A 22,893-nucleotide genomic window follows, 5' to 3' on the forward strand; every position below is an offset into this window, starting at 1 on the left:
GGAGGACAGGACGTTGGATGCCTTCAAGGCAGAGATCGACAAATTTTTGATCTCAAAAGGAATCAAGGGCTATGGGGAGACTGCAGGGAAATGGAGTTGAAATACCCATCAGCCATGATTTAAATGGCAGAGTGGACTTGATGGGCCAAATGGCCTTACTTCCACTCCTGTTTCTTATGGTCTAACTCTCCACCTGACTTTCCACCACTTACAAGGCCCGAGTCAGCAGTGTGATGGCATACTCCCCGCTTGCCTGGATGAGTTCAGCTCCAATGACATCCAAGAGGCTTGACACTATCCAGTACAAAGCAGCCCGCTTGATTTGCGCCACATCCACATTCTCTCCTTCCACGACCAATGCCGAATTGCAGCAGTGTGCACCACGTACAAGATGCACTGCAGAAATTCAGCAAGGCTCTATAGACAGTAACCTTCCAAACACACTATCACTTCTATCTAAAGGGCAGAAAATACATTATTTTCAAGATCTTCTCTGAGGCACTCACTTTCCTGACTTGGAAACACCATTCCTTAAGTGTCAATGGGCCAAAACTCTGGAACACCCTCCTGAATGGCACTGTGCAGGTACTGACACCAAATGCATTGCAATGGTTCATGAAGGCCAGCTTCTCAGGGTCAACCAAGAATCAAAAGAAGCTTTAATAGACGGAATAGGAATGAACTATTTCTCTATTGGAGGAAGTCAGTGGTGCAGTCACCAATTTAAACAGGTCACCAGTACAGAATTTAGAAATATCTTTGGGTTGTTTGAGTATTGAATAAGCAAATCAGGGATTTTTGGGCATGTTACAGAGACAAGAAATAGCAATGGCAGAGACCTGCGAACAGATCATCTCCCTGTTGGCTAATCTAGGCTTGGTGCTCAGGGAAGTAAAACCCAACAAAGAAGAAGATGAAAAAGACAAAATTACCTTTAAAAAGTTATCACCCGAAACAAAATGACTTTAACTTTTGAGTTCTTTAAAGTAAAACAGGTTAGTCAAAAAATGTGAAATATTACAGTCGTTCCAGGTGGGGATAATGACAAGGGTCTAGGCCCGAAATGTCAGCTTTCCTGCTCCTATGATGCCACTTGGCCTGCTGTGTTCATCCAGCTTTACACCTTGTTATCTCGGTCTTTCTAGGTATCTGTTATCCATTAGAAATTGTGTATACAATAACCTAATTTCTGATAGTTTCATTACTATAGAAGTATCCATACAGCAGATAATATTTAAAATATCTTCTTTGGAACTGGCAATTCTGTTGAACTAGTATGTGCTATCAAATATTTTCTATAAAACAGAAACATCATCTTCACACACTGGAAAGGTCAGCAAGGAAATGCATATTTGCTTTATTCATGGCAGGCTACAGCATTCAGATACAAATATCAATGATATTAATGTCTCCATTTTACACAATACATCAAGAGTCAAGGCGTACATGGCAACAAGATACAAAAATACATTTGTGCAAAGCAGTGCAGTAAAATGTTTGTATAGTACACAGTCATACACTGAAACATGTACAGGCAAACAAAACCACTGCACTTGTAAGAATTTTTAAAAAGAAAATTATTACCACCTGACAAATATAGACTGTAAAACTGTTAGATAAGTAAATTTTCCTTTTTATTTTCACACTTGGTGACACTTGATGAGTTTTATCACTTCAGATACATTTTCCATATGATTAGATTAAATTCCTCCACATAGTTTCCATGGATTACACCTCAACTTGCTGGGGCATGAAAAGAAAATAGGAGAAAAGAAGAAACAAATAATGGGCAACTTGACTGAATTATCTGCCCCAAGACTCTGGTAACCAGTTCTGGAATAATAATTGCTGTACCTAGAAACTAGGTACATTTCGGTCATCTTAGATGGAAAACAGGAGTTGTTTAGAAAAAAAAATGTATAAAATACATGGGCAAAGTTTTTTCTACTACATTTTCATTCTAGTCATTTACAAATACGTTCATACACTAACATTGACATTTTAGAAGATTTTAAATTAAATTAAATTACAGAAACTGATTTTGAAAGCTTCAAGCCACTTGCACAAAATAAATCCTCTTAAAACAAACCATGTTTCTCATATTTTGCTGAAAATGTACAGGACAGACAAATCTTAATTTGCATCAAGACAGCTTTACTAACACATATAAACGAAATGACAGGATGAATTAACTAGCACTTCTGGTATTGTGAATAACAATAACTTTTGACTTTGAAACAAATATTGGAGTATTGAGTCTCAAGAGAGAAAAAAAAATGCCGATTCCAGGGTCTCCCTGGAAAAGAAAAAGAACAAATAATGAGATGCAGGCGACGAGGTAGTGGAATAAAATATTATAGTCAGTATCTGTGATTGTCCTGTTCATTGAAGGTTTCTGGTAATGCCTTTCTTTAAAAAAAATTGATCATAAATTGTTCATATTCCTCTTGTGGTGTGACAATCTTGAAAATATGAATGTCTGGTGTTACCTTCAATTATGCTTTAGTTGCACGCAAGATAAAATGTCAATGCAATTCCAGAGGATTCCACTGAACTGAGTATATTACTCAAAATAATTTGTTGCCTAAGATCAAAATCATCCACCAGATAACAAGTAGGAATTCTTTTCATGGAGAAAAAAAAGGGAGTGAACACTTTGGGTCTGGTGGCCCTTCCTCAGAACAGGAAGGGTCACTGGACCTGAAACATTAACTTCTAATTTTTCTTCACAGGTACTGCCAGACCTGCTGAGCTTTTCCAGCAACTTCTGTTTATGTTCCTGATTTACAGCAACCGCAGTTTTTTTCAGTTTTTATTTGGAATTCTTTTCATGTTGTTCATCCTTTTTGGAATTCTGTGATGTCAAAACTGGTGGGAGTGAGCTTGACCATTAATTTAAATCCACCTGTACATTTAAACAGATTTTAAATACATTTTGACATTAAGCAGAATTTATTACAGTTAAGCACACATGAAATAGTTAAGCTATGAATTTCAAGCAAATAAGACATAAGGAGGTTTTGGGCAACGAAATTCTCAAAATAACCTGTGGATGCACTGTGCATTAAAAAGAGAGAAACTAAGTCATAGAATTTAAAAAGACAGGAAAAATAAGTGGTACAGGAAAGCCCAAATCATTAAATGGAAAAACTGGCAACTATATATAGGAGCCAGTAAACTATAACTTTACAATCAAATATTTGATTTTTCCATCATCTACCAAATTGAAATTTATCATTCAACTCGAACTAAACATGCTAATGGCACTTCTCAAAGAAATTTGCTTTCTCATCTGGTACTGTTACAATACTAATTCCACTTTAAAGTTGAGCAGGAATCAGTTCAGTTTTGCTCTCAGTTGTAATAAGCTGTATAAGGCTTCCTGAAGTGGGCCTGGTTTCTTTAAAGGTCCAATTAAATAAGGTTCTGGAAAAGATAAATAGAACTCCATGTTACACAAAAATCTATGTTGTACAGAACAGAATAGTCTTCTAAAACTTTAAAAAAGGGTGATTTGCAGACTTGCCAAAACTTTGAAATTATTTTTCTTAAGTTTTCAAACAATGTGAATGCACTATACCTTCAACTATTCTCCTGAAATTACCAAATTTCTGAGTAAGGCAATGAGAACAATCTCAAAATTGCAATAAGTACGGATTCAGTCAAACAGGCATATGAGGTTGAGCTGAGGGTGACTCTGCACTGAATCCATAACTCAGGAGAGCTGACAGCCCTTCAACTTTGGGCCAATAATCTTAATGATCTGCTTGGCCCAAAGAATGTATTGTGTTGGATTATTGTGACTTGTCAACATGACTGTGGAATGTTTCATTTGGAGAAAAATTGGAAGAAAACATCCTAGAATCAGAATTGACAGCATTTGTTATCCAAGACAACATTACACTGAACTAGAAGCATTCAATGTGCCATTCAAACTATTCTGTGCTTGAGAGATTTGAAGAAGTGGTCAAATGCAATAATTAAAAATAAAAAGACGATGCACAGGATGAATGATTGTAAAAAGTATTAGCACTTTTGGAATTCTGATGATCTAACAAGAGAGGCATTTAAGTGTGGGTTGGTGTTGTATATTTTTCTTTTAAAATAAAAAGTTAGAAAGCCATTCTGGAACAGTAACATGGTGCAATGTAATTAAAGGCTTAGGGGACCCCTCGGACAGTTAAGGAAGAAATTGTTTATACTTTTGGGTTTATAATGAGCATAGTAAATATATGAAACCACTAGTTTGCTTTCAGTTCAGTTTATCAAGCACCAGAGTTTTACTTGCAAAGAATCCAGAGTTAAGTTCAGAAGCAAGGTTTTAGCCTCTGTCCCAGCAAGTTTTGATTTCGTTCAGTTCAGAATATATCAGTCATGGTAGCAGTGTTTCTTTCTTCTAGATTGTGAAGTCTGCAAGTCAAGATGACTTGGAGCAGAGATTTTCAGCTTGTTAGAATTGAAAAAAATTCAGGACATCAGACTTGTGAAAGGTTCATGTCTTCATGTCATCAGACTCAGACAGAAATTGTAAAATTGTCCAATAGTTCAAGAAAGAGAAACTGGAAAGAGTCAGTTAAGTTTCTGTCTGTCATATACAGTAGCGACTTGCATGTGAATGTGTAGGTAACTAAGTAAGTTTGCAAGCGACACAAGAATTGCTGATAGTGAGGAGGATGGTCTCTATGGGTTAGCTGGTAAATTGGGCACAGCAATGGCAGATAGAAGTTATTCCCGATTGGTGCAAAGTGATGCATTTTGGGGCATCTGATAAAGGAAGAGTTACATAATGATTGGTAGGTGCCTAGGGAGTACTGATGAACAAATGGGCCTTAGTGTACAAGGTATTGAAGGCATTTGCAGCCTCAAGTGAATGTTTTGGTGACTGTCCACCATCTTAACTAGCTAAACAAAAAAAAAACAACATGTGATTCATCAAGATATCTGAATTGTGCTGTCCATTTGTTGGGATCGTAACAATATGAACATATGAACTAGGAGCAGGGTAGGTCATTTGGCGTCTCAAGCCCTTTATGCCATTTGTTTCTATTCTGTGTACCACTCCAACATAATAAACTTATTGTCTCCCCTGTCTACGTCAATGGTGCTAATGTGGATATGGTCAAGAATGTCAAGTTCCTAGGACTGTTGATTACCAACAATCTGTCATGGTCCACCCACATTGATGCAACAATCAAGAAAGTGCAACAGCATCTCTACTTCCTCAGGAAGGTGGAGCAATTAAGCTTGTCTGTGAAGACTCTCACCAATTTTTATGGTTGTAACACAGAAAGCATTCTATCCAGATGCATCACAGCTTGGTGTTGCAACTGCTCTTCGCTAAACCATAAGACACTACAGAGAGTTGTGAACACAACCCAATCCATCACAGTCTTCCATCTACTGACTCCATTTACACTACTAGCTGCCCCGGGAAGGCAGCCAACATAATCGAAGACCTCTCCCACCCCATTTAAAATCTTTTCTAAACTGTTCTGTCAGGCAGGACACACAAAAGCTTAACACAGGTGTAATGACAGATTCAAGAATAGCTTCTTCCCAGGTGCTATTAAACTTCTGAATGGACCTCTCAAATTTTAAATTTAATGTTGATCTTCCTCCTTGTGTGCTTTCTCTATGGGCGTAACATTGTATTCCTCGCTTTGTTCTGTTACCCTAATGTACTGTTGTTACCCAAGTGCATTCTGCATGGTACAATCTGCCTGTACAACATGCAAAACAAAAAAAAACCTTTTCACTGTACCTACAAACATATGGCAAAAATAAAGCAAATCAAACAAAAATCTTGTTTGGAGGTAAGCTGCATAGACCACAAATGCTGAACTCACTGATCTCAGATTTGGCAACAGTAAGCCCTGCCGCTGTTCTAAACGCCCTGGGCTAAGGAACACACAAAAAAACAGCATCTGTCTTTGAAAACAATTCTTGCAAACCCAGGTACAATATGTACCAGGTAAATATAAAGACCACCCTAGCTTTGATGCCTCCCGTCATCAACTATTCTACTGGTACTCACTGTCTAAATTCACACAAGAGGGATGATGTCCAAATTATTCTGGCACAGCAGAATTTAGATGGAATGTAATACATTGATTTAAAACAAAATTGAAGCTCAACAAAACCGTACCAAAGTATTATATTAGATATAGTCTAAATAAATTAGTGACTCACTCTGCAGTAAGCATGAAAGGAAGAAAATCTCGAATGGGGTAAAAAATATATTGTGCTTTCATTTGATTTTTCCACTTGGAGTAACTGACGCAAAAATATTAATTTCCGTCAGGCCATCCAGCATCTGTAAATGAATTACCAGGGAGAGGAAATATCTCTCAGAAAAGGTCAGCTGTCCTTGATAACTGTGTGTTCAATGTGTGGCCCTGCTAAGCGTGATAAATCAACCTCTATCAGGAGTCTGGACATTGGACAGACAAATAAAAACCAGACAGTAACAGGCAGATATGAAATGATTACTGACAATTTGATCTAGCTGGGTACTCACTCAGCAACAAATTCTAGTGGTGTCCAGGAGCTGAAATCTGCATTAGGCATTGATTTCCTGTTCATTAGTGTATCCAAGGTAACCCTGTAAAATAAATTAAGTTATTTTGAAGTCCCGATGCCAGGTTGTCGATAAATTGATAATAAGAACAAACTCATTTGAGGCTTCCATTGACCCTTTCACAATTAAGAATTCATTTCTATTGTTCCTGCATTGCAATTATAGTCTGACTTGTAAATGCTTTTATTTTAAGACTGCTTTATTTCCAATACTTGGGAAGCAGGATAAAAAGCAAGGTGTGATCAGTTTCTCTTAGAAGACGACCTAGATATAACTGGTTGAAACGCTCATCGATCCTAAACAGATAGATTGCATTACTGCAATGACGATTTAGCAAGTGTGTTGTTGCAAAAATATCTTGCCTTTCACAACAAAGGTATTTCATAAATTGGTAAAATGAAGACAGAAGTAGAAAGAGGTTAGGTGATGTAGCTGAAGGCTATGACAACAGAATGAGTTTTGAGGGAATAATTTGAAATGTGAAATAAAACACAGAGGGGAAGACTTTAGAGAAGGAGTTGCAGAGACAGCTAAAGTGTGCCTGCCACCAGCAGTGGAGCAGACAGTAGATGTATTTAATGTATTGGCTTTTACAATGTCAACGTGCCCCAAAATTACTTATCATCAATTATATACTTGGAAAGCACAGAATGTGCAGTAATGTAGGAAAGCACAAGGTCCAATTCGCCTACACCAAGTACCCTTAAACAATAAGACAATAATCAGATCATTTGCTTGTGATGTTTGTTAAGGAATAAACATTCTGTGGTGTTTCATTGTTTCAAACAGTAAGAGTCATACAGCATGGAAACAGACCCCTCAGTCCAACTCACCCACGCTGCCCAGAATCCCAATCTGGTCTCGTCTTATTTGCCAGCATTTGGCCCATATCCCTTTAAACCCTTCCTACTTGTTTACCATGCAGATAGCTTTTAAATGTTGTAATTGTACCCACCTTCACAACTACCTCTGACAGTTCATTCCATATATGCACCACCCTCTGTGTAAAAAAGTTACCCCTCAGGTCCTATTTAAACCTCTCCCCTCTCACCTTAAACCTATGCCCTCTAGTTTGGACTTCCCCACCCTGGGGAAAAATCCTTGGATGGTCACCCTACCCATGCCCCTCGGGATTCTGTAAACCGCTATGAGGTCACCCCTCAGCCTCCGGTGCTCCTGACGGAAAAAGTCTCAGCCTATTCAGCCTCTCCCTATAACTCAAGCCCTCCACTCTCCGCAACATCTTTGTAAATCTTTTCTTACACCTTTAAGTTTAACAACATCTACCCTATAAAAAGAGCAACAAGAATTGTATCAAGTTCCTGTATAGCTGTAACAAACTTCCCAACTCCTATACACAATGACGTGATCAACAAAGGCAAGGATACCAAATGCCTTCTTCACCACCCTGTCTACCTGCAACTCCACTTTCAAGGAACCTTGGGTGATACCCCCTTGGGTCCTACCATTAACTATATAAGGTCTGCTCTGGTTTGCCTTAGCAAAATGCAACACCTCACATTTATCCAAATTAACCCCATTTGCCACTTCTTAGCCTACTGGCCCATCTGATCAAAGTACTGTTGTACTCTGAGATAATCTTTTTCACTGTCTATTACACCACTATCTTGGTGTCATCTGCAAACTCAACAACTAAGCCTCCTATATTCGCATCCAAATAATTTATATAAAGTGATGAAAAGCAGTGGGCCCAGCACCAATCTTTAAGGCGCACTGCTGGTCATATGCCTCCAGTCTGAAAAGCAACCCTCTACACTCTCAGTCTCCTACCTTCAAGCCAATTTTGTATCTTGTTGGCTAGCTCCTCCGGATCCCATGTGACCTAACCTTACTAACCAATCTACCATGTAGAACCTTGTCAAATACTTGCACTATTTATCTTGTGATATTTAACTAGAACCTCCTCCCTGGTGAAGAATAGGTGTGAGGAACGTTTGGTTAAAGTGTGGAGTATTAACAAGGGTGTGAAAGAAGAGAGATGGAAAAGGCACAGCCAAAATTATAGAGCTTATAGCCTAGATGGTTGAAAGACAGCCACCAATAGTGGGGCAAAGTGAATGAGGTGTATAAAAGAGGTCTGAGCTGGAGAAACACACAGATCTTGGAAAACTAGTGTTGGAAAAGGTTCCAGAGATAGTGAAAGGCAAGTCCAAAGAATTACTTCACTACCACTGCAAGCAACCAAGCAAACAGCAACTTGGATTTATGTAGCTATTTAGCACAGTTATATTGGCTCAAGGTGTTTTACAAGAACTGGCTTCAAGACAAGGGGCTTTGAGAATTTTAAATGTGTGGCAGAGGGTGACATTGCTTATTGATTTAATTTGTCAAACGGTGATGGGAGAGTGAGACACATGTGAAAATGTGCAGCTAGCGGATATTTAAAGAAGGATCCTCAGTGGGTCAAGAGGGGAAAAAATAAACAATAGCCTTGGGTCATGAGCATTTTGGCTTCTGTTCCTGAGAGTCAGAGACATTATGATTAAAGAGGCATTTTCTGATCACAAACAGATGATGAGAAAAAAATAAGCAATATTATATATAGATATCTATGAGACAAAAGTAATTATCGAAAGTAATTGTGATAACAAGGTGTAGAGCTGGTTGAACACAGCAGGCCAAGCAGCATCAGAGGAGCCAGAAAGCTGATGTTTTGGGTCTGGACCCTTTTCTGAAGGGTCAGCTTTCCTGCTCCTCTCATACTGCTTGGCCTACTCTGTTTATCCAGCTTTACACCTTGTTATCTCAGATTCCCCAGCATTGGCAGTTCCTACTATCTCTGTCGAAAGTAATTAACTGGTTTCAAACATTTTGGAAAATCCTAAGGGTAAAGCATAAATAAACAAAATGTTTGTTCTATCATTTTTACACTCAAAACACAACCTTCTTAGAGAACTGTAAAATAATTAACATACTGAAAAGATGTGATTAAAAAAAAAACACTAAAATATTTTGACTCTAACACTCTAAATATCAGCTTTTGATCTCTGTCACTTTACCCCAGATGCCATTATGAAAGTCACAAGTAATTATCTTTTCTAATGGGGCACTGAACATTATCAAGTCTACTGTAGTGCAAGGTACCATAATTACAGACACTTACGGCAAAATTGCAAGAGCTGAAGATCCGGGCGGCATTCCACTCTTCTCTCCAGCAAGACTCTGGCAGAGCTGATGAACAGCCGCCTTTGCCATGCCATAGCCCACCATCCCTAAAGAAAAACCAGAGAACTTAAAAACTAAACTTTACTGAGGTCAAATTCAATTCAAATAGAAGGGAAATATTTTTGTGAAACTTTAAAGAGCATCTCCATCCTCAAACAACTATTAGTGCATTTTTCTCAAACAGATTTTGTATGAAATAATCTTCTCATAAACTGGTAGAATGGTTTCACCGTGAACTGTATTCTAGAGTTGCACAATATATGGTGTGTTCACTTTGCTCTGTTTTCTGCTGAGGGCAATGACACAGTTTCAAACCTTCCAAGTCTACCATACTTTCATACCAGAGTTCCTTGACACTGACAGTTTTGATACTTTGCCCATGCATTGACTAAGCAGTAAACATCAGCTGCTTATTCAGCATCACAGGCAAATATCAAGCTGTCTTTACCAGACATCCACAATTTCTAGGAGTTGTACTTGGATTTAAGTTATCTAAATCAGATGACTGGGGTTTTGCACACCAAATATCAAATTGAAATAGTATACAGGATGAAGGAAATATCAAAAACAGATTGTTATAATCCTGCACAACGTTGAAGCCTTCCAAAATGAGACACATAAATGATGATCATTTACTCTTGCTCTGACAAGGTGGAGCCTTAGTTTGAGTTCAACAATTTTAGACAAAGATCCCTGTTGTCCATTTTGATACATCGTCGCCCTGTTTTCACACTTTTGCTTTCAGTCAAAGTTGGCCTTCATTCTGCTATTAGCACCAATTGTGAACTTACAAGCATGATATGCCCTTTGCTCTCTTGTTCCCTGGCACCTTTGATCTCCAATCTGCCCTGCCCCCTAGCTTTTGCTTCGTTCCATTTTCATCTCCCCCATTTAAAAACAGCATAAATCACATTAAACTTCCATCCTGAAGAAGTCACACCGAAGAAATATTAACTACTTTTCTGTCTCCACAGATGCTGCCAGACATGCTGGCTTTCTCCAGCATATTCTGTTTTAATAAAGGCAGTGTCTGTTGACACTCAGTGTTGCTCACAAATGCATGTGTATGGTAATTCAGGGACAAGGAAGTGTACATGACTAGAAAAAGGGCACAACTCAACCTCCTTTTGGGAAATAAAGCAGGGCAAGTGACTGAAGTGCTAGTTGGGGGACACATTGGGACTAGTGACCACAATTCTATTAGTTTTAAAATAGCTATGGAAAGGATAAGTCTGGTCCACAAGTTAAAGTTCTAAATTGGGGCAAGGCCAATTTTGATGGTATTACACAGGAACTTTCAAAAGTTGATAAGGGAAGGTTGTTTGCAGGTAAAGACTTAGGAACATAAGAACTAGGAGCAGGAGTAGGCCGTTCAGTCCTTTGAGCCTGCTCCACCATTCAATAAGATCATGGCTGATCTTTTCGTGGACTCAGATCCACTTACCTGCACTCTCACCGTATCCCTTAATTCCTTTATTGTTCAAAAAATTATCTACCTTAGCTTTAAAAACGTTTACTGAAGCAGAACAACTACTTCACTGGGCAAAGAATTCCATAGATTACCAACCCTCTGGGTGAAGAAGTTCCTTCTCACTTCAGTCCTAAATCTGCTCCTTCTAATCTTGAGGCTATGCCCTCTTGTCCTAGCTTCACCTGCCAGTGGAAACATCCTCTCTACTTCTTTCTTATCTGTTCCCTTCATAAGTTTATGTTTCTATAAGATACCCCCTCAATCTTCTGAATTCCAATGAACATAATCCGAATCTACTCAGTCTCTCCTCATAAACCAACGCCCTCAACTCTGGAATCAACCTCGTGAACCTCCTCTGCACTCCCCTCCAATGCCAGTACATCCTTTCTCAAGTAAGGAGACCAAAACTGTACACAGTACTCCAGGTGTGACCTCACCAGCACCTTGTACAGCTGCAACACTGCCTTTAAACTCAATCCCTTTAGCAATGAAGGGCAAAATTCCACGTGCCTTCCTAATTACTTGTTGTACCTGCAGACCAACCTTCTATGATTCCTGCACAAGGACACCCAGGTCCCTCTGCACAGCAGCATGCTGCAAATGGGAAGCTTTCAAAAACAGACAACACGAGTTCAGAAACAGTATGTTCTTACCACAGTGAAGGACAAGGCTGGCACAAATAGGGAACATTGGACGACATAAGATATTAAGGCGCTGATCAAGCGAAAGAGGAAGGCATACGTCAGCTGTAATCAAGGGAATCCCTTGAGGTGTATAGGGGGTCGAGGAGTACAAACAAGAGGGAAATCAGGAGGGCAAAAAGGGGACAGAAGATCGCTTTGGTAGATAAGATAAAGGAGCATCTAGAGATTCTACAAGTATACTAAGGGCAAAGAAATAACTAGGGAGAATAGGGTCCCCTTAAAAATCAACAAGGTCATCTACTTGTGGAGCTACTGGAGATGGGCAAGAACTAAATGAATATTTCTTGTCAGCATTTACTGTGGAGAAAGACATGGAAGCTAGGGAACTTGGGAGAAATAAATAGTGAGGTCTTGAAGAGAGCCCACATTACAGAAGAGGTGATGCTGGAGGTATTAAAACACAAAGGTAGAAAAATCCCCAGGACCTGATCAGTTGTATTTCAGGATACTTTGAGAAGCTAGGGAAAAATTGCAGGGTTCCTAGCAGAGATATTTGTATCTTCAACAGCCGTGGGTTAGGTGCCAGAAGGCTGCAGGGTGCCCAATGCTGTGCCATTATTTAAGAAAGGCTGCAAGGAAAAGCCAGGGAATTCAGTCCGATAAGCCTACCGTTAGTGGTGGGCAAGTTGTTAGAGGGGATTCCGAGAGACAAGATCTACATACAATTGGAAAGGCAAGGACTGATTTGGGACAATCAGCATAGCTTTGTGCGTGGGAAATACTGTCTCACAAATTTGAGAGTTTTGTTGAAGAGGAGATCAAGAAGGTCAATAAAGGCAGGATGGTAGATGTTGGCAGGTGGAGTTTAATTCAGATAAATGTGAGGTGTTGCATTTTTGTAAAACAAATTGTTAATGGTAGGGCCCTGGGAATCTTGTCAAAATGAGAGACCTAGAGGTACAGGTCCAGAGTTTCTCAAAAGTGGCAGTACAGGGAGACAAGGTGGTGAAGGCAGCATTTACACACTTACTGTCAATTGATCAGAGCATTAAATACTGGAGTTAGGACATTGTATTAAAGCCACACGGAGCACTGCTTATAATTCTGGTTGCCCTGCTAAAGGAAGGATGTTAGTAAACTTGAAAGGGTGCAAAAATGATTTACAAGGATGTTACTGAGACTGGAAGGTCTGACTTATACGGAGAGGCTGGACCTTTTTTTCTGAAGCATAGGAAGCTGAGGAGTGACCTTCCAGAGGTTTGTAAAATGATGTGACGTTAGGTATGCTGAATAGCCAAGGTCTTTCCCAAGGTAGGGGAGTCTAAAACTAGAGGGCATAGGTTTAAGACGAGAGGGGACACTTTCACACAGAGGGTGGTGCATCTATGAAATGAGCTGCCAGAAGAGGTGGTAGGAGGTGGGTACAGTTATGACATTTAAAAGACATTTGGATAGGTTTATGGATCATGGATAGAAAAGGTTGAGAGATATATTGGTCAAATGCAGGCACATGAGACTCGTTCAGTTAAGTAAACCTGGTGAGCATGAAAGGTTGGGCCAAAGAACCTATTTCTGTGCTGTATGCCTCTGACTTTGAGAAATTCTGAAAGATTTACATAAAAATTTCAATGACATCGTACGCAAAGGAATTTGTGTGCGTGTGTGGCAAAGTGAAGATGGGGCATTGAAATGGAGTTCAGCAGGGGTGTGACAGAGAGCGAGGACATCAGATTAGGAATGGGTGGAGTCACGATGGGAAGCCCCTCACTCTTCCATCTTTGCCCTCCCTCCCCAATCACAGCTGAGGTGACTTTAAAGCCAAACCTATTTAAATGAACATCTGTAAATTTAAGCGGTACACAGTGCACGCGGTGTCAATGGACACGTTATTTTGTTTATTTTTCAGGTTTCTTTCCCAAATCAAAAAAGAAAAAAAGGAAGAAAAGGTTGAAGGAAAGATTATTTTAAAAAATTGAGAGATCTAGAGATGAAACTGTATTATGCATCAGAGGTGGATCATGGTGCCCCTGATGACATGAGTATCACCATTCACAGAGTAGAGTAAAGCAGAACATCAATCATCACATTTTTAAATTTAAATTAAAATTGTGGTACATTTTAACCCAGGAGGAAAAAAAAACAGAAAAAAATTGGCAAACAAGACATATTGGTCTAACTCATCTTGTATACTTCAAAATTGATGTCCAGTAAATTTATTTCCCACAATTATTATTTTTACCTCTCTGGGAATAAAACAAATGAGAGATCGGTTTTGAAACCAAGATAAATGCAACGTGTTTTGTAATATTTCTTGTGAATGGAAATTACTATTGTTTTGATCCCAATTGATATTACTGGACAAGCCAGGCCCTAGACTGAAAATTGGCTTGATGGATCATATTGTGTTTTGGTTTTAACAAGGTAGTGTCTCACTCAAACGCATGTACATAATCTTATGGATTTTGTGTTAAAAATAAAACAAGTCTGTTAGACAACAGAAATGAAGATAACTAGGAAGAACCAAACTATTTATGTATAACACTAATGCAAATATTTTTAAACACACATTAGAAGAGTAATCCCATTAAAACCAAAATCATTCCTTAGCCATTCCACGAAAACTTCTAAATTCCTTGCGTAGTACCCAAAAGCTATCATTGTACAGTTCTCACACCAGAATCCCTAAATTTTCCTTTAACACTTCAAAATGACTTAAACCCTTAGATTAGAACTTCTGACAGCTTGCTTACGGGTAGCTTTCATACACCAGAGTAATCTCTTTAGGGTTTTATTCTAACATTTTTGGTTCAGGACTATCACTGACTCTTCAAAAGGAAAATTTGTTTTTACTACATTCTCCCATTCTCAGCTCCCATTGCTCTGCACGTCCAGCTCCTTGGAGGGACTTCACAGAACTTCCCAAAACAATGTATAACTGAAACAGAAGTCTCTTTCCACACTATGTATACTTAAGCCTTTAGCTTCAAATAAACTTGTAGTCCAGAAATGTCTCAGAAGTCTTGAGGAACACTTATCTACCTTGCTAAATTGTAAAATCCTAAAATAAACTAGACCCCTTATCGCTGTTAAAGTGGCTATCACAAAATTATTTTAAAAGAAATCACTATTCCTACCCTAAGTTAATTAATGACTTCAGACGCACAGGAAATACAAATGCTACTAACACAAAATCCAAAACTTAAAAAATAATTGCTATTAAATATACATACATATCACACAGTTCATATATCCTGTGTGGAAATCTAATACAACAATTAACAATTTTCATACTTTGCTACTAAAAACAAGCAATTCCTCATGTCCCAACACCAAAAGGTAGCAAATGATTACTTTTTTTTAAGCAGACAATCCACATTGGTGACACTGTGCATTACAAAATAAGTCAAAATTCTCTCGGTTCAACAGTGCTCCTCTTCTGATGATTAGACACCAGGTCAAACTTTGGACTTTACAGATTTAAAAGAGCTGTCTCATTCAAAATTTAACCCTTCAAATCTACGTCCCCTTTGAAGAAAAGTTTGCAGATTTTAATGAGTTAAACTTTCAACTAAACCATAGAAACAACCACCATAATGCCGTGCATTGCTAAAAATTGTAGATTATATTTGTAAAAATCTCATAGAAAACAAGAATTATAAAGCAACCCATAACAACTTAATCAATCATTTTATACTTTGCACATTCTCTATTAAGGAATCAGTAAAATGGGTTTTCTCAAAATAAAAGAATGCTGATTATGATAACATAAATATGGAGCATGATTTTGGTTTGATTTTGTTTTTTAATGCAAGAATCCTACTGAAGCTAAATTAAAGTAGTAAAATTTGCAAAGTAATTCTGTTAATTATTAAACTGAGATACATATTTACTTTGTTGGACTTAAATTTTGATTGACGTTCTGTCAATCACATATTCAAGAGGAGAATCTCAGAGTTTTAACAGTACAGAGGGTGGGCATTCAGAACAACATGTCTGCATCAGCTGTCCAAATGCTTTGAGTTCCACACTCTAGCTCTTTCCCCTGTACCTTGCACATTGTTAGTTAAATAGAAACAATCTAATGCCCTCTTAACTCCTCAGCTGAACCTGCCTCCTTCCAGACCCAAATACCTCACTCCCGCCCCCTTGACCTGTCCGTCCTCCCCAGACTGACTTATCCCCTCCCTACCTCGCCACCTATCCTCTCCTCGCTACCTATCTTCTCCTCTATCCATCTTTGGTCCGCCTCCCCCTCTCTCCCTATTTATTTCAGTACCGTCTCTCCATCCCCCTTTTGTGACGAAGGGTCTAGGCCCGAAACGTCAGCTTTTGTGCTCCTAAGATGCAGTTTGGCCTGCGGTATTCATCCACTCCACACTTTATTATCTCGGATTCTCCAGCATCTGCAGTTCCCATTGTCTCGGCTCCTATATAAAACCCTTGTTAGGCTGCATTTGGAGCATTGTGCGCAGTTTCGATCACCACACCACCAGAAGGACGTGGAAGCTTTGGAGAGAGTGCACAGAAGGTTCACCAGGATGCTGCCTGGTCTCGAGGGCATTGGTTTTGAGAAAAGGTCAAAAAGACTAGGATTGTTTTCACTGAAAAGATGGCAGCTGAGGGGAGACCTGCTAGATGTCTACAAGATTATGAGAGGCATAGATAGGGTGGACAGTCAGAGGCTTTTTCCTAGGGCTGAAGTTTCAATTACAAAGGGACACGCGTTCAAGGTCAGACAGGGAAGATTTAAGTGACAAGTGTGAGGGAAGTTTTTCACATAGAGAGAGTGGTAGGAGCTTGGAAAACACTGCCTGAAGAGGTGGTGGAAGCAAATACATTGACGACATTTAAGAGGCGTCTAGATAGTTACATGATTAGGGAGGGAATACAGAAATACAGGCTGAATTAGGGCAGAAGATTTGTTTTTTAGTTTAGTTAGGGCATGATGATCTGTACAGGCTTGGAGGGGTGAAGTTCCTGTTTCTGTGCTGCACTTCCCTTATGTTCTTTGTTTGTTCATGATCTGTTTGCAATATCAAATCAAATATCATACGCCTGAAGACACATCAACTCCTCACTTAACAAGATCTATGTACCTCAACCTTAAAATATTTAAAGATTCTACTTTCATCACCTTTTCAGAAAGAGAGTTCCTGAGTGCACAACGTTCCAAGAAAAGATATCACTAAATCTCTGGTTTAAACAAGTGATTTTCTTGATTGTGATAGTTCTCGAATGTCCAGCAAGCGGAAACATCTGTTCCACATTTACCCCTGTCAAAACTCCTCAGCAATTTGTGCGCATCAGTCAGGTCACCTCTACTGTTCTAAGTCCAATGGATACATATCTAGCCTGTCCACCCTTTCTTCATAATGCAACTCTCAAATTCTAGGCATTAGTCTAGTAATCTTCTCCAAACTGCCTTTGACATCCTTCCTTAGATAAGGAGACCAATACCGTTCACAGTGCTCCAGATGCATTCTCACCAATACCCTATGTAACTGAAGCTCCCAACTTTAGTGTTCAATTCTCCTTGCGATAGAATGTTATCATTTATTAACTTTCTTAATTCCTTGCTGTACCTGCATATTAACCTGACCTAACGTCCCCTGATTCCTGTTACCTCCAAACCCCTGACCTAATTTTGACTCTGCGCATCCACTCTCACAAATCACACTTTACCCAACCCCTGAATCTCAATTTCTACCCTGGAGCCTTGAAACCACGTATCCCTAGTTATGACCTTTTCTAACATGCTTCCCACCCGACAGGTAGCATTGCCTACCATGATAATCAGCATTCAGGTAAGGAATTACTTGAAAAAAAAATTCCAGTCATGAGGGAATCCAGCCTACAATGAAATCCCAACAGAAATCTCTGTGCTATTTCCTCATTCCTGTGTTTGGAAATCCCATCCCAGAAAATGAGGGCCAAAGTTTCAGTTCACTTGTCCATTTACAGTTTACAAACTATTCCATTTACCATAAGGGCTCAATGTCTCAAACAATTAGCTGGAATATAAATAAAAATGTACACAGCACAATCCCACATTATCCAGTTTTGTCTCAATATGGGAACTGGATCTGCATAATGAATTAAATGAGCTAAATTTCAGCCACAATTTTGTATTCAGGAAGAGAATCCTAAGACAAAACTGAATATTCACGAAAAGTATTAAAATTAACAAACAAACAAACAATCCTCTTGGCACATGTTCGATAAGGTTCCCCACAATAGGCTATTGTACAAAATGCAGAGGAATGGAATTGTGGGAGATATAGCAGTTTGGATTGGAAATTGGCTTGCTGAAAGAAGACAGAGGGTGGTAGTTGATGGGAAATGTTCATCCTGGAGACCAGTTACTAGTGGTGTACCGCAAGGGTCGGTGTTGGGTCCACTGCTGTTTGTCATTTTTATAAATTACCTGGATGAGGGCGTAGATGGATGGGTTAGTAAATTTGCAGACGACACTAAGGTCGGTGGAGTTGTGGATAGTAACGAAGGATGCTGTAGGTTGCAGAGAGACATAGATAAGCTGCAGAGCTGGGCTGAGAGGTGGCAAATAGAGTTTAATGCAGACAAGTGTGAGGTGATGCACTTTGGCAGGAGTAACCGGAAGGCAAAGCACTGGGCTAATGGTAAGAATCTTGGTAGTGTAGATGAGCAGAGAGATCTCGGTGTCCATGTACACAGATCCTTGAAAGTTGCCACCCAGGTTGACAGGGCTGTTAAGAAGGCAAACACTGTTTTAGCTTTTATTAATAGAGGGATCGAGTTCTGGAACCAAGAGGTAATGGTGAAGCTGTACAAAGCTCTTGTGTGGCCGCACTTGGAGTATTGTGTACAGTTCTGGTCACCGCATTATAAGAAGGATGTGGAAGCTTTGGAAAGGTGTGGAGGAGATTTACTAGGATGTTGCCTGGTTTGGAGGGAAGGTCTTACGAGGAAAGGCTGAGGGACTTGAGGCTGTTTTCGTTAGAGAGAAGAAGGTTGAGAGGTGACTTAAATGAAACATATAAAATAATCAGAGGGTTAGATAGGGTGGATAGGGAGAGCCTTTTTCCTAGGATGGTGACAGCCAGCACGAGGAGGCATAGCTTTAAATTGAGGGGTGAAAGATATAGGTCAGATGTCAGAGGTAGTTTCTTTACTCAGAGAGTAGTAAGGGAATGGAATGCTTTGCCTGCAACGGTAGTAGATTCACCAACTTTAGGTACATTTAAGGCGTCATTGGATAAGCATATGGACATACATGGAATAGTGTAGGTTAGATGGGCTTGAGATCGGTATGACAGGTCAGCACAACATCGAGGGCCGAAGGGCCTGTACTGTGCTGTAATGTTCTATGTTATGACATCATCAGGACAGTTGCGCCTTTAACTAGGCTCTCTGGCCCAGGAGTAGGGACACTACCAATGTCCATATGAGCCCATTCTTTTAACAATTTCAGGAATTACATCCAGTACTGCACAGATATATTGTTTTTAAACTAACCTGTTTGGACACATTAGGACACATCTCTGTGACATGCCAGACTCGAAAGCAAAATGTGAACCTGGCCCATCTGTCCCCTGAAAATTACTTAAGCTAGCTTGATCACAGATCTTTTGGTTCAGAGACAGAGACAATGCCACTGCATCACATGACACTTCAGGAGATTCATTACATTGAATACAGTGAACAGGTATAAGTGCTAACACTGACAGACGTCAGCTTATGCGTCAAGGGGTAATAGGAGAAACTTTGCTCACCTGCTGTACCCTTCAAAGCAGGACTTGCCCCTGTCAGTGTCAACAAGCCATCATCTTTCAGATGTTTTGTAGCTAAATGACTGGAGATTGTTGATGTCCACACACTCTGTTTCCACATCAACTCAGCATTTTTAAAAAGAGCTTTGAAAAATGAATATCAGATACTGATTATTTCCAATGTTCAATATAAACTAAGGAAAAACTGCAGCAAAACAAAGAGAAAAAGAGATCACATCTTTGGAGCATCATAAAATTATTTTTATATCATTACAATGATTTTTTTCATCTTTATTGGTACTTAACAAATAAGTCTGGATTACTTCTATTTACATATGTCTGTAATCAACTATCTAAAAGCATTTATGAAATATATTTACCATTATTTTCTGTGCTAAAGCTTATAATTGGTCAGTTTTAAGCAGAAAAAATTTCCAATGGCATATCACGGGCAAAGAATGCCAACTCAAGGTCAATAAATACAACAGTTCTTGTTTCCTTGCTTAAGTACTCTACTAGAAATGGGATTTTTGGATTAAACCATATTACTGACTAAAGCAGTGTGCAGTTAAAAGAATCTGTAAGATGTAATTGTGAAAATAGAACTCATCAACATACGTTCATTCAACTACATGAGATCTCAGCATAACATAAGTTTTCTTAGCCTACAGAACTATAAAATATGAACATAAGCTTTAACAAACTGCAATATAGACTTACACGTTGCCTTTGCACTGCCACCAGCCCATCCTCCTGCTACGCAAATAATGGCATCCACCTTCTGTTCCCCAAGAAGACTGGCAACCTCTGTGGTAACCTGCGGCAATGCAAGGCATTTGCAAAATGTCAATCCCCAATGTCTAATTCATCCAGCCCTGTGGAAGGCCCGACATTAAAAGCTACAACTAAGGTCCAATGTCGTCTACCTGGATCTGCCAGCAGCATTCACTGCAATAATTATTACCTGTTCCGCCTGCTCAGTGAAGGACTCGCTCGTTTTCACGATGATATTTGCATTCGCTTCTTCATTAGACATGAGATCAATGGAGGCAACCCACTGCAACCGAGAAAAGTTATCAGACAGTGAAGGAGACGGTGATTTAGGTTCGGACAGAAATGAAACTCCGGCATAACGTGAAAGTCATGGCCTGTTTGTGAACTCAGCCGCAGCTTCACTCGTAACTGTGTTTAATGCAGTGCGAACGCCGCCGATTATCCTTTAATTCATTGTAACATATGGCGAAGTGATAGGTTGTGATCTGAAACGACGAACTGCATTCTTTTCACTACCCGCCTCCCAATAAATTGTCTCCCGGTGTGTCTGCGAGTTCCCTCGTTGCTGAAACTTACCCAGTGTTTGGATTTAAAAAACTCAACACATTTCGTGCCCAAAGCTCCCCTTCCTCCATACACGATGACTCTATGCGCCGCTGCCATTGCTGCTTTTCTCTCTGTCGGAAAACTGATCAGCTCCCAACCCCCTTTCTTTCTCAAACTGACCACGAGCCTTCTCCAATCATCCGCTCAAAACCTTCAGTAAAATAGACAGTCCAAGCAGTCTGAGAGAAGAAATATCTTGTTCTAGCACCACCCTCCCTCCGGAGGTCTCACTACAGACGAAGACATATTTTAACAAGTGGCTAACCAGATGACAAGTGTTGTGCTGAAAAAAAAGTCATATTTCCACTGTCTGTTCTCCTCACAGATACTTGCTTAAATAAACTTGTAAGGATACCCTGGGTTCACCCAGTTCCATTAAATAAAACAAAAGTGCACCCTTTTTAAAACTCATTGAGTTGATGCACATGGAGGTCATTCAGTCCCTGACATCTGCAAAGGCTCTCTGAGCATTTTGACTGATTGTCAATCTCCTATCGTTTCTGCATTGTTTTCCATTGTGTTGGCAGTGATTGTAACAAGGTCAGCCTGTTATTTACGAAAACACCTCTGCGAGTCCGTGTACACCAAAAGATGAGTGCAGTGTTTCTCATAGAATGAGTTCCCTGATTAGGGCTGTTAATATGGTCCAATTAGGGAGCCCTGCCTGACAGATGAGAACTGGATTGTCAGGCATGAACTCCACATGTAAATAAAGGATGACTTGGTGACAGTATACCGGCCTCTGTGGAGTTATTTCAGTGGTGACAAGTGAAAAGCTCGGTCCTGTAGAAATTCACTCGCAGCATTTGTTTTTGAGTTGGGGTAAGCATTTCTGGCATCGTGCAGTTATTTGGGAAACTTGATTTGTTCGATCCTGCTATTGAAGGCTGTGGAAAGAATATTACTTCGGGGCAGATGAAAAGCAACGAATAATTCTCCTGACAGTTTGTGGATCTGCAATTTTTTCCAGTTATAAGGAGCCTAACTTTTCCTTAGGCAGTAGATACTAAAACCTTTCAAGGGTTGTTGGATTTAATTAAGGAACATTATGACCCCAAACCTCCTGAAATGCTAACTGCATATAATTACAAATTGGAACACTGTCTGGGAGGCCAAGTAGCAAACACAGATGCATTGGGCAGCCTCCCACTGGCAGATACACCACTGATGGTACAACCCCTGGAAGAGTTCGTTCTGGTTTTAAGTCTTCTGGGCACACTTCCAGTCACAGCTGACAATATGCTGCAGCTGTGCAAAACTCTGGCACTTGGAGTATTGCATACAGTTCTGGTCACCGCATTATAAGGAGGATGTGGAAGTTTTGGAAGGGTGCAGAGGACATTTACTGGGATGTTGCCTGGAATGGAGGGAAGATCTTATGAGGAAAGGCTGAGGTACTTGAGGCTGTTTTCGTTAGAGAGAAGAAGGTTGAGAGGTGACTTAATTGAGACATATAAAATAATCAGAGGGTTAGATAGGGTGGATAGGGAGAACCTTTTTCCTAGGATGGTGATGGCGAGCACGAGGAGGCATAGTTTTAAATTGAGGGGTGAAAGATATAGGACAGATGTCAGAGGTAATTTCTTTACTCAGAGAGTAGTAAGGGAATGGAACGCGTTGCCTGCAACGGTAGTAGATTCACCAACTTTAAGTTCATTTAAGTCACCATTGGACAAGCATATGGACGTACATGGAATAGAGTAGGTTAGATGGACTTCAGATTGGTATGACAGGTCGGCACAACATCGAGGGCCGAAAGGCCTGTACTGTGCTGTAATGTTCTATGTTCTATAATATCAGACTTTGGACACAGAAGGATCCAGTCCTGGCAAAACAGGATGAACTGGTAGCGAGGCGGGGGTGGTGGTGTGGTGAGAAGCAAAGGGC

General features: G+C 39.8%; 1 protein-coding gene across 1 annotated transcript; it reads right to left on the reverse strand.

Moving 5' to 3' along the window:
- Positions 1 to 1,333: 1,333 nt before the first annotated feature.
- Positions 1,334 to 21,192, reverse strand: LOC125452496 (dihydropteridine reductase-like). Its single transcript, XM_059646777.1, has 7 exons — positions 20,977 to 21,192; positions 20,591 to 20,683; positions 20,347 to 20,443; positions 19,630 to 19,770; positions 9,702 to 9,810; positions 6,518 to 6,601; positions 1,334 to 3,426 (listed from the first exon to the last, which is right to left on the reverse strand). The coding sequence occupies exons 1-7, from the start codon at positions 21,061 to 21,063 to the stop codon at positions 3,321 to 3,323; spliced, it is 717 nt and encodes a 238-aa protein (XP_059502760.1). The 5' UTR covers positions 21,064 to 21,192; the 3' UTR covers positions 1,334 to 3,320.
- Between the last annotated feature and the right edge of the window lie 1,701 nt (positions 21,193 to 22,893).

This window comes from Stegostoma tigrinum, chromosome 1 (assembly GCF_030684315.1).
Source record: "Stegostoma tigrinum isolate sSteTig4 chromosome 1, sSteTig4.hap1, whole genome shotgun sequence".
Taxonomy (NCBI): domain Eukaryota; kingdom Metazoa; phylum Chordata; class Chondrichthyes; order Orectolobiformes; family Stegostomatidae; genus Stegostoma; species Stegostoma tigrinum.